This window comes from Erpetoichthys calabaricus, chromosome 8 (genome assembly GCF_900747795.2).
Source record: "Erpetoichthys calabaricus chromosome 8, fErpCal1.3, whole genome shotgun sequence".
In the NCBI taxonomy this organism is placed as follows: Eukaryota; Metazoa; Chordata; class Cladistia; order Polypteriformes; family Polypteridae; genus Erpetoichthys; species Erpetoichthys calabaricus.
This window is the reverse complement of record NC_041401.2, coordinates 134,603,600-134,616,276: the sequence shown is the minus strand read 5'-3', so window position 1 is coordinate 134,616,276 and position 12,677 is coordinate 134,603,600. Positions and strand designations below refer to the sequence as shown.

Here is a 12,677-nt window from a genome sequence, read left to right as displayed (position 1 = left end):
CATTCAAATTTTTAGTAACCAAATTTAAAAGGAGACAAACAGCCACTTACAAAAGCATACCAAATAACCTGGAAATCAACAGCAAATAAATAAGTGAATTTAATAATAGACCCCTAGCACTGAAATATCTAAAATGGGTTCAAAACTTTTTTTTTTTTTTTTTTTTTAAATAAAAGACACAGCTACAGAACCCACAAAGTGAATGTTTGTTAAACAAGAAAATAGGTTATATAAATGCTACAGCTCACATTTGATTCAAATATACATTTAAGTGTTTGTGTAACTCAGCAATTTTAAAATGATCTTATTTAGAGATAGTGTAAAGCCTTTTAGCACTATGGAAAATGGTGTATATATAAACAAACACATACAATATGAACTGCTGCCCAGTGTAAGGGGTGGTTGGCTCTGTTGGCTAGCAAACACCATAATAATTTAATTTTAAACATTTATCTTTCCTCTTTAAATAATCTTAAAAATGACTAGCAACTAGTGCTGGGTGGTATACTGGTTCATACCAAAAACCATTTATTTTATTATGATATAGATTTTTCTTATACTGCAACACCAGTTTAAATAGCCTAAACAACATTCAGAATGTGGCGCAGCGGGAAACTTTTTCACTGCTGCACCGCTAAGCACACATGCAACTGAGTACATGCGTTAGCGGAGGTATTGAACTGTGAAAATGGACAGAGAACATTCCGAAACTGAAGCTGTAGCAGACGATAAAGTTGAACATGATGACATAGAAGAACTTTTGCTGAAAAAAGGAGCCGTGTCTGTTGTCTGGAGATACTTCGGTTTTAAAAGGTCAGATGTGGACCATTATGTTCAAATTTGTGAATACTGTTTCTATACTACTGGATAATACTGCAAGTCAAGTTGTACTTGTTTTATTTTTTATCAATACTGTGTAACGTACCTGGGTACTGTGTAACAGTGTGACGACATGTTGACTTTATTCTCATAATTTGTAGAACATCGTAAACTAAACTTCATCTTAAAATGAATACTTAATTTACTACATTTTCTCAAACCCCATCATAAGTTATCTAGCATATTAAATGCTATTCATGTCTATGATATTCACAGATTGGGAGAGAATGGGGGGTCATGAGGTCGCTGGAAAGGGGTGTGTGACGCACCCGATATCTATGCAAAAGGACGAAGGTCCAAGTCTTTAGAGTCCTGGTGCTTCCTGTCTTGCTATATGGTTGCGAGACATGGATGCTATCCAGTGACCTGAGACAAAGACTGGACACATTTGATACTGTGTCTCTCTCCAGAATATCCTTGGGTACCGTTTGTTTGACTTTGTGTCGAATGATCGGTTGCTCATGGAGTCCCAGATGAGGCACATTACCTGCATTGTGAGGGAGTGTTAGTTATGGCACTACGGCCATGTGGGGCGTTTCCCCCGGAGGGTGATCTGGCTCGTAAGATCCTCATTGTTGGGGACCTAAGTGGCTGGACCAGACCGCATGTCTGCCTGGGGGGTTGCAAACTGGGATCCCGAGCTGTTTCGCCACGTAGGGGGTGCAGCAACGCACTGCACCAGTGCATGCTCCCCAACTTGACTTGTGTCTGTATTTTTTCTTCTTCACCGTGACCCTAATACGCTTCCATAGAGCTATACCACAAATAACATTATAAATGCAAGTTGCAGTTTTATATATAAAATTCTTTTCGCGTTTGAAACGGAAATTAAGTATGACCACAGAACATATTATAATACAGAAACTAATCACTTCGTTTGTGGACGCCATTTTTATATCGTCTTTACGGATTGTTATTATTTGTGTGAGTTATTTTACTGATATTGAAAAGAAGTAAACACAAACACGCCAATCTATCCCATAGAAGTGCACCCCGCGTCGTCCTCTCCCAGCCCTCCTCTCTGGACTAGAGCGCTGAGCCGTCCGCCACCAGGTGCGTTCTGACAGAGAAGTTATTTATTCGTCCACGTGACTGTCGCGGAAACTGCCACATTGTAACTTTTTTTTAGTCGGCAGTACTTGACAGTAAAAGAGATGAGGAAAACAGCTTTGCGTCTTCCTACTTTTTAACTGTAGCGAGCTGTAAACAATGTGCGTGAGAACAAAGTGGATACTGGGAGGCACAGAATGTCAGGCTGCTCCGTGGGTTCGAGAGCTTTGCAGGTTCGGGCAGCGTTCTCTCTTCTCGCACCGTTTGTGACACTTCAAGTGCCCCATCTGCTCCTGGGAGAGTGGAAATCTTTGCGAATCACTAATCACAGCCACTGAGGCAGGACTCTGTAAATTACCCTACACTACTACTTATTATCCCTTAAGGTGAGTTTGGGTCACTAAAACCCCATAACATTCAAGGTTCCTTTTGTAATGAATTATTTTAAGACATAAATTACAGGCACATAGTGCAAGGTTGTCAGGCAGAAATTTGGACGATCACATAGAAAATGTAATTTCTATACCACAGCGGTCGTGTAGCGCCTTTCGCAAGGGATCTACTACCGAGAGATAATCCAAATACATTTTAGCTGCTGTTAGTACTACTTACCCGTTGTGTTATAGCGCCTTTAAAATGTAGTTTACCCCAAACCACTCCAGTAGTGCTCAATATATCTTTACTTCTTAAATGTTAATGTTTTACTGTTTAATAACTTAGACTACATTTTATTTTTTTTTTCCTTGCACTAAGTGAGTGAAGCCACTGGGTAATCAACTAGTTATTTATATATATATATATATATATAGCTTAGCTTGAAGCAAGGTCCATATTAATGTAGTTTGCCTTAATGATGGTTCAGTTGGTAAAGATTTCATCACCAAGTTGCACTTGTTTTATGTTTACTTGGTGAATACTGTGTAATGCACCTGGGCTTGAAGTCTTGAAGTAATAGTATTATTACTGGAAGCTGCACTATTATTTATTTTATTGTTATTTATTAGTTTAAATATTATGCAGTTTAATGATGGTAAAGTTGTTTAAAAAGTCACTTTAACGTGTCAGTGGACAGAGATTGTTAGCATTAACAAAGTATAGTTGGTTTACAAAAAATATTTACTATTTATTCCTTTTCTAAGACATGTTCAGTGCAATACAACTTTTGACAAGAACCTCTGGATTAAATTTTAGTAAGTCTAAATGCCTCTTTGGATGGTTGAAAATATGTTGTCAATTTTAGTTTAAGTTGTTTGCAAAATTTATTCAATAAAAAAGGTTCTATATTTTGTCTGCAACTGTTATGCAATGCGATTCCTTCTCTTCATTAGTGCCCCCCCCCCCCATGGGGCCTTGCAAACCTGCATTAATACTTGTGTGCACATTAAAATATTTTTTTTTTGTACAATGTACAGTTCTCATGACAGTGGAATAGGCTATTCTTAGCCAGTCTACAACAGTAATTGCAGTAGAAAATGTGGTTAACATCCACTCATGCATGGGAAAAAAATACTGTTGAATACCGTGAAACCGGTACAATTTTGAAAAATACTGTGATATAGAATTTTGGTCATACCGGCCAGCACTACTAGCAACATCTATGTTTTGTTTCTGAATTTATATAGAATCTTGCATTTTACTTCCTTCCATTTTATTGAATAAACTTAGTACAAACTAAGTTTTGGGGACGAAGCAGAAAACCACCCATACATGGAACCGTAACCTATCATAAGCCAAGCTCTCAAACAAACCTTTTATTGATAATAGGCCAATTTATATAGAGTTAAACAACACTTCTTTGTAACATGGGTGAAAGATTATACAGATACCAACAACAAAGACACATTGAAAATATGTATACTCCACAATGATAATGTGGAGTGATCAGGCCATATCTCAAACCTAGTCACCTAAACCGGCAAGGCAGCAATGCTTACCATTGCCATCACCCCCCTATAAATACTTATTACATTTAGAAATGAGTGCTACTGCTCAAGATACAATGTACCTGAATCGCATATCATACCCTACCATTGTCTGTACAATATGTCCATGTCTGTGTGGGTTGTCCTACCACAAGAAACAAATTCAAGGCAGGTCAACTGGCAATTCTAAACTGACCATGCGTGAGTGTGCGATAATGCATAAGTACGCCATGCAATGCACTGGTTTCCTGTCTTGAACACAATGTTCAATGGATAGGTTATGGTCCCACAAGATGCTGAACTGGACCAATCATATTTAAGAATGTTACTGGATTGAAAATTGGAATGACTTTTAGTCTATTAACTTTTCAACATTTAAAGGTGATACTTAATATGGCATATCCATTAGGGACAACATACATATATTCTCCTAATGGAGACTTAATAGGACAATACTTTTCAAGAAATATCTTACAGACCAAATTTCCTATCATAACATTAATATTTCAAAACTCTATTCTTAGTATTTGTCACTTTTTTTCATATTGCAAATTTTTATTCAAAATTAAATACATTACATTGCATGAAATTGTAAATTTCAAGAGTTTTGGCGTACTGGGTATCATCAAAATATGATTAAGGCTAAATATACAACAGTACAATTCTCAAGATCACAATTGCCCATTTTATATAAATGTAAAAAGGGTCTTGTCCCAGTTACCTGGGACCTATATCGCTCAACCCACTCTACTTCTGCAGTGTCCCACTATTGACTACAGTGAATTGTTTCCAAGATTCATCTTACACGCACTCAGAAGTACACAGTAAATACAAAAACAAACCTGTAAATGGAACGTGCATGTAATCAAAAAGAAATGACGGATACCTCTTGATGGAGGCCAGTGATTTGAGATGCAGGCAGCACATAATTCTCTGTACCACTACTATTCACACAGATCTCATACCCGTAATGTGGCCTAACCTCCTAAATGAAAGCAACCATAGCGGCTTTAATGCTAGGATGCTCACAAATTACACAAGTAAATGATACCTCGTGCGACGCACAGGAACCTCGCCACACTTTACGTTTTTAAAGCGCTTCAACAGAATAACTTCACATAAACGATAACTATAAACATTGTTTCGATCACAGAAAATACTTCACGGTACACTTTCAGGTACTAGTCGAAACGTAAAAGTTAACGGGCCTCTTACCTTACATAAAATCTCAAAGTACCCGTGGTGCAACAATGGCCATCACGCCTCAGTGTTAAAAAAAAATCAAACCAATACGAATTAGGCCACATTTGACTTTAAATGAGTAAAACTGCAACCTGGTGGTTCAGATTCACCCACGCGGTCTTCGAAACTGCATCACTTAACAAGGCTTCCCTCACAGCTTGCCGCTACCTTCTACGCCGTTCGAACCCGAGTCCGCTGGACTTCGATGAAAGTAACATTTAGTCACAGAGAAGGCGGACTTGGGGCGTGAAACCCAACAATGTTTACGCGAAGGATGTTGTGAGAAAAACCGATAGACGGGTCGGCCAACAGTAAGTCTATCAACCCAGCCACCAAATCGGGCCAATCGGCAGCTAACACTCGCTGTGCCGGAGGCTTAACGTGGCTTCAGGGCCCGACTCCATTGCACGGCCACAAAGACGGGCGCTAGGACGATGGCGCGGTCTGCACATACAATGGCGCAGCTTCAGTAGCACCCATCATTCAGTTCTTTCTTACCCCCAGTGCGCCAGAAAGGCTGCAGGGAACCCGAAAAGCTCCGAGTCGCGAATGTGTTGTCTGCACCAACCTTTGTTTGGTCTGTTTATTTTTTGTTTATGCTCGTCACACATGCGGGAATCCGCTCCAAAACATTTGGCAGATGCTCCAGCAAAACTTAGCAGAAATTACCAAAATGCACACTCACCTTTGGCTTTTCTTCGGACATGTCAGCACGAATTCACAAAACGTTCTAATAATTTGAAAACAGAAACGGCTTTTTAATATTATTTGAATCGCCTCTCCCGGTTGTCTCCGTCACTCTCGGGGACGCGCCTGTCGGTGCAGTTGCTCGGTGATTGGACGGTCCAAGTCACGTGGGTACGAACGTTTCCCTCCTAGAGCGCGCGTCTCAGCGGGTTTACGGGGTCGCGCGTACCTACGTCACATGGACATTAAAAAAAAAGCGTAAGAAAGAAAGAGAAAGCACATGGCCTGACAAAGGAAAACGTCGGAAAGGATTAGCTTTCGGTTTACTGTTAAGAGAAACACAGCATGGATAGGTACCGAATGCTTCAGGAGCTGCAGTTTATCGGCGAAACCCGTGTCAAGTAATAAAAGTGCGAAATTATAGAAGAACGAGAGAGCGGGAAATGCAAACGGACTCGTCCACTCTTCTTCTGCCTTAATGCCCTCGTGCGCTTTGTAATATATCTGAAATTCAGTTCCCGCGATAAACATACTCGTGTAGTAGAACAAAACCTGCTTTTGCTAGTTAAAATTATTACGCACATTACATACAACCGTTTGACTTTAATTTTACTTTTGAGGCCAATATACAAATTTATCTGACCACTCCCGCCATCAGAAGACAAAAAGGCAGGTCAGGAGCAACCCAGTTTTTTGTAGTGCCACCTAGTTCCACCAGAGAGCAGCACATGGCCATGTTCTGAAAGAATTGCGAGATGTCAAAAAATAAATAATGCAGCCTCCGGTATGAGTGAATGGCCTTGCGATGTACTGGCATATGGGTACTGGTTGGGCTACGAATTTCTAAACGCAAAACTGGAGGGGTGGGGTTGTCAGTTTAACTTGCAGAAAAAAAGCAATGACTTAGGGTACCTTTACTCTTCGTTTAGTCAGTAAAACAAAATATTGGAAACAGACATTGACCTGGCTGGCATGGTTATATAGTGGATAGTGGCTACGAGAAGTTTGCATATCTGCTGATATTAAAGTCAAATATACAGTTTAATTTTTAATTACCTAGGTACACAGTCATTGTCTGTTGCAGACTTGCTTATCCCTGGTTTTTTTTTTGTGTGTCTTCTACATTAACTTTTTTATGACAGAAAATACATTAACTTTTTTATCATAGCAATAATTAAATGACGCCGGGTGCACTTTGTAGATGTAGAGTGACATTAAGGACTGGAGAGACATTTAAGAGGGAGTGAGATGGGACAGATGGGAGCAGGAGCAAAGCACCAGATAGTTGAGAATGGAGAACACTGGTCTTACCATGGAAGAAAGTAGCAAAATTATGGAATGTTAGTGAAAATAAGAAATTTTGATCTTTGCTCAGGTGAAGAATTTTGTGTATATTTTGGACTAAGATCCCAGAATATCTTACACCTTTCCACTGTCATGGAGAAATATTGCTCCCCTTACTTTAGCAAGTATTTGTAAAGTCGAGGTGGGAAAAACAGAAATGGAAAAAATGGGTGATCTCCAATGATCTTGATTTTTTTTTTTTTAAAGTTCATTTGTGTGCCACAAAATTTAGTGGAATGAAGTTTACACATTTTCTCATTGCCAATGTGGGTTTTATTTGCACTCCTAAAAACAAAGGTGCCCATGTGGTTCTTCAGAGTGATGCCATAGGGGAACCATTGTTGGTTCCCAAATGACCAACCCACACGAAGGTTCCAGAAAGACCCTTTATTTCTTTAGACTTGTATCAGTCTCCATACAGTAAATAGCCATGGATAAATGACAACAGGTTTGTGAAATACCAGTGGGTGTCTGATTTTAAAAGGACTTGCTGCATACAGTAACACATGCTAAGTTCAGGTTTTCTTAAGCAGATAGTGTTTTGCTAGGTGGCCTACCATACATTAAAGATTTCATGTTTTTTCTCTACATATTAGAAGTTTTTCAAAGCACACAAAGCCAACATTAAATGCAGAGAACTCTGCCCAGAATTAAATATTGCCTTTCCAAGCAATAGTTCAACAAGGAACCACACAACTCAGTAAAGAACCAAAAAACATTAAAGAATCATTTTAAGAGTGTGGGTATTGTATTGAGTTCATTGGAGATTCCAAAATTTGCCCAGGGTGGATGAGCCCAGCAATGGAATGGCATCCCATGCAGATTTATCAGTTGCCTAACTGCCTTGCCACCAGTGGTTGCTGGAAATGCACCAGCTTCCTCTAATGGAAGAAACAAGTGTGAAAACAGGTGGATGGTATTGTGTTGCCACTTTTACCTTATTTAATGGCAACATTCTGCATGAGCTGAACCTTTCCATTTATATAACAAAGCCAGTGTCCATAATAAAATTTCAATCAAAACAGTCATTCCTAAATTATGGAGGAATTTTTATTCTTCATTAAATAGCAAGACAAAACAAAAAATTGGCAGTACTTTTAACTTACAATTACTTATTTAGATATGAATGCAAGGCTAGTGTTCTAATACCTGACTGTTTAAGAAATAAGATCTATACTTAACTGATAAACTGTAGGACCTAGTACAAGGTTAGTTAGCATTTATATGTGTTTCTGTAAATCTGAGTTTTTTCTCATTCTTTTATATCTGTGGTTTTCTTATGGGTCATCATCATTATAACTTTAATGGCCATTTTCCAGGTTTACCCAAGTTAGCCTGTTGTCCCCATATCATCTAGCACCACCTTCAAACACATTTTCTTTGGCCATATCGCTTCCATGTGCCTCTTTTTGCACCTCTTCATTAAATCAAACTCCACCCTTCACTCCACATACCCAACCTGTTTTAGTCTGTTTCCCCTCAGTAAAACACTTATGGTCTCCACAAGTTTTGTTTTCTTCACTCAGTTTCTTCCATGCACCTCTCACCCTGGCCATCACTGCTGTGCCTGCACCTCTTTTATCAAATATGTCATCTAAGTAGCACAACTTCCATACTTTGTCCAAAACTGATATAAACTATTACTCCAAAAACTGAACTATTAAAAACATGAATCTTATACGTATATTTACATCCAAAACTGAAATAAATTATTACTGATGTCTAAATATAAACCTGCTACATCACCATTCTCTTTCACACGCTCACTACCTGTAGACTGCCATTCACAACACAATCACTTCAAATAATGTCTGCAACTTTACCACACATACACACAACTATGTTGGCTACACCCATTTACCTCCGTCAAAATCTTTCACTTCCATTTCAGTATAATCTTGAATTTTACTTCATTTTTTTCTGTCAAAAAAGACCATTGGCATACAAGAGATGCCATGGCAATCCTTTACACCAGGGGTGTCCAACTCCGGTCCTGGTGGGCTGCAGGTTTTTTATTCTAACCCTTTTCCTAATCAGTGAGCAGTTTTTACTGCTAATTAACTCCTTTTCCCTTCATTTTAATAGCCCTGTTTAAGGATTCAGTCCTCTAAATTGATTGGCTGCCATTTAATGAAGAAATGAAACAGAATTGAGATGTGAAACGAACCAACATATGACCAGCTAAATTGGAACATCAAACTCCAGCCAATTTCACTCCATCCAGTTTCTTAATGAGAAGCCAATTCTTGTTGTTAATTAAAGCCATTATTGAATATCATGACTTGTTGCTGCTCTCACTCTGCCACAGCAGACTGTTGATTTTCTGTTTTTTCTAAGACCACTGTCAAGATGTTTTGGTGACCTGAGCAGACCGACATGACCGAGACATTCACCTTTCTTTATTTTCAAGTTGCTGGTCATGTGGCACTTGTTTTGTGTCTCATGATTGTTTGGCTGCTCATTAAGGAAAAAAGAAACAACTGAGGGGTCTGAGTCAAGTTAATTAAAACTAAGGCAAAACAAGTTAATCAGCAGCAAAAACGGCCCACTAATTAAGAAGATGGTTAGAATGAATACCAACAGCCACTGCAGCCCACCAGGACCAGGGTTGGACACCCCTGCTTTACAAACTTATCTGGTCACAGTCCATCACTGTCACAAAAAACTAAGGACTCAAAACAGTTTCTTTGGTGCAGCACCACTTCACCTCGAGCTTTCACTGTCTGCATCTTGTGTCCTAACAACTACTTTACTTCCTCCTACACGGCCATCACCACAGACACTAACCATCTGTCAACACCTAACTTTCTGGATGCTAACCTCTCACAGCAACCTGGCAAATGTCTTTTCCACATGTGGCCTCTTTTCTTGATGCTTTTTCTTCCTTTGCTGTCTTTGCCTTCCCTCGTATGAAACTAAACCACACTTCACTATCACTTAATTTGGACTGGACTGATTGAGATGTTTTTAAAAATGCTTGTGAAAACATTCATGAGCTGAATGACTCTGTTACATCTTATATCAGCTTCTGGAAATAGGTTTGCATTCCCAGCAAAACTTTTGTGATTTACAACAATGGAAAGTAGTGGTTCAAAAAAGAACTAAGGAATCTACGTCACGTATAAGAAAAAGCCCATAAAATTGGTGATAAGGACACCTACAGACAGGACATGAATAGGCTAAACAATGCAACTTCATGAGCTGAATGACTCTGTTACATCTTATATCAGCTTCTGGAAATAGGTTTGCATTCCCAGCAAAACTTTTGTGATTTACAACAATGGAAAGTAGTGGTTCAAAAAAGAACTAAGGAATCTACGTCACGTATAAGAAAAAGCCCATAAAATTGGTGATAAGGACACCTACAGACAGGACATGAATAGGCTAAACAATGCAACTAGGTATGCCAGATGGAAACATAAAAATAAACTGCAGCTTCAGTGTTCAGCAAACAACAACTTGTCTGTATGGAGAAGCCTTCAGTTACAAATTACAAAAAGTAATCTCCGAGTGTTCATGCAGATTCATCTCACCCTGATAAACTTAACAAGTTTTATGGCAGATGTTAACAAGGTGCTGAGTATCTACAACCCCTTTGTTCCTCCACTTCTGAAGTGGTTTTGACCCCAACCATTTCTTCACAAAAGCCTCACCCCTCTTCCTTTTCTATCAGTGAATACAATGTCTGGAAGTTGTTTGCAATACAAAGGTCCTGATTGTGTCTCACCTGCAACAATCAAAACACTGTGCCAGGCAGCTTGCTCCTTCTTCACAGACATCTTTAACCAGTCTCTTGCACAGTGTGCTGTACCAGATTGCTTTAAATCTGTTATTTTTCCTGTTCCCAATAGTGATAAAATAAGCCTCAATGATTACAGGCCGATTGTTCTTACATCAGTTTTAATTAAAATATTTGAAAGGCTTGTTCTAACCCATCTGAAGTCTGTTACTGCTACTGATCTTGATCCTTCAGTTTGCATATCAAGCAAATAGATCTGTGGACGATGCCAGTAACACGGGCCTTCACTTTGTGCTGGAGAACCTGGAATGTAAAGGACCTTATGCCAGAATACTGTTTATAGACTTCAGTTCAGCTTTTAACACCATTGTCCCTGAGCTGTTGTTAACTAAACTTTTACAGACTGAACTGAATCTTTTCATCTGTAAATGGAGTTACAGCTTTCTGACATACCGGAAACAATACATTTGTGTGGGCTCCCACTTCTCAGACTGTCTTCATATTAGCACAGGTGGACCTCAAAGCTGTGTTCTTTCCCCCTTACTTTATTGCCTATACACCAATGACTGTTGGTCCACAGATCCTTCAGTTAAAATCATTAGGTTTGCAGATGACATCATTATTATTGGACTAAATACTAATGGCAGTGAAACAACTTACAGAATGAAGGTGTAATGTCTTGTGTCTTGGTGTGCAACCTACAACATGGTCCTCAATAGCACCAAGACTGTGGAAAGGGTCATTGACTTTTGCAAACAGCAGTTACAACCTCTTCCACTAGAAATTAATGATTCTGCAGTCAATATGCAGGAATCCTTCACATTTTTGGCCATAACTATTACAAACACTTATAGTCAGCACATTAACATCACTTCCACAACTGAGAAGACACAGCAGCAGTTGTACTTCTTATGCTAGCTAAATATTTCCCCACCAATCCTAGTACAGTTTTACAAAGCCATAATTGAGAGTGCGATCACTTTCTCCATTGTTGTCTGGTTTGGTTCAGCAAAGGCACACTTCAAAAATAACTTGCAGCGTGTTATGAGGTCTGCTGAGAAAATACCGTGTCAAAAGGATCACCACAGATTCATCTCACCCAGCTTATCACTTATTCCAAAAACACCCCTCTGATAAACACTTCTGTTCAATTAAAACTAAAACTGATTGACATCTGAACAGCTTCTTTCCCAGAGCCATAGTCCTCTCAACCCAGTAACTTAGTCTGTCTTCCTTATATATTCATGTGTTCTATCATATTCACTTTATGAAGGTATGTACAGTATATGTACACATGTGCATGTGAATACACATGCTTTCACTTGCACATCATTTGTCTTATCTCCTTTATTAATTGGACTACTCTGTAACTTTGTAGTTTTTTATTCATATGTGACATTGTGTCATAAGATGCTCCAAATCTATCAAGTCAAATTCCTGTACAAGTACTGGAAAATAAGTGATTCTGATCTCCGATTCTTTTCTGTAGCACTCCCACCTTCATTACCTGCATCATTACTCACTACGACCCAATGGAACACTCTTTTTCTGTGTATACTGAAATGAGTACACTTCTTTTCCAGTATGCAGAAATCCCCCATCAACAGCCAGTCCTGTTGCGTGTCCGTCAACCCTTCAACTTCAGGATCTTCAGTTGCCTTCAACATTCCCAACATCGCTCCAGCTGGGCCTACTGCTTTACCAATTTTTTTACCATTTTCAGTTTTTGCCACCTTTTTCTTCTGTCCGTTATACTGGAAAGTGTAATGCTTTTTATTAAAATTAAGTTTATACAATAAATACCAAACTACCAT

The 12,677-nt window shown here is 39.0% G+C and overlaps 1 protein-coding gene across 1 annotated transcript in view; it reads right to left on the bottom strand.

Moving 5' to 3' along the window:
• LOC114656085 (small ubiquitin-related modifier 3) overlaps positions 1–6,217 on the bottom strand; it is a 34,493-nt gene extending 28,276 nt beyond the window's left edge. Inside the window, exon 1 of the mRNA XM_028807492.2 lies at positions 5,779–6,217. Within this exon, the coding sequence (XP_028663325.1) occupies positions 5,779–5,799 (21 nt within the window). The 5' untranslated portion in view covers positions 5,800–6,217. The remainder of the gene's footprint in view (positions 1–5,778) is intronic.
• Between the last annotated feature and the right edge of the window lie 6,460 nt (positions 6,218–12,677).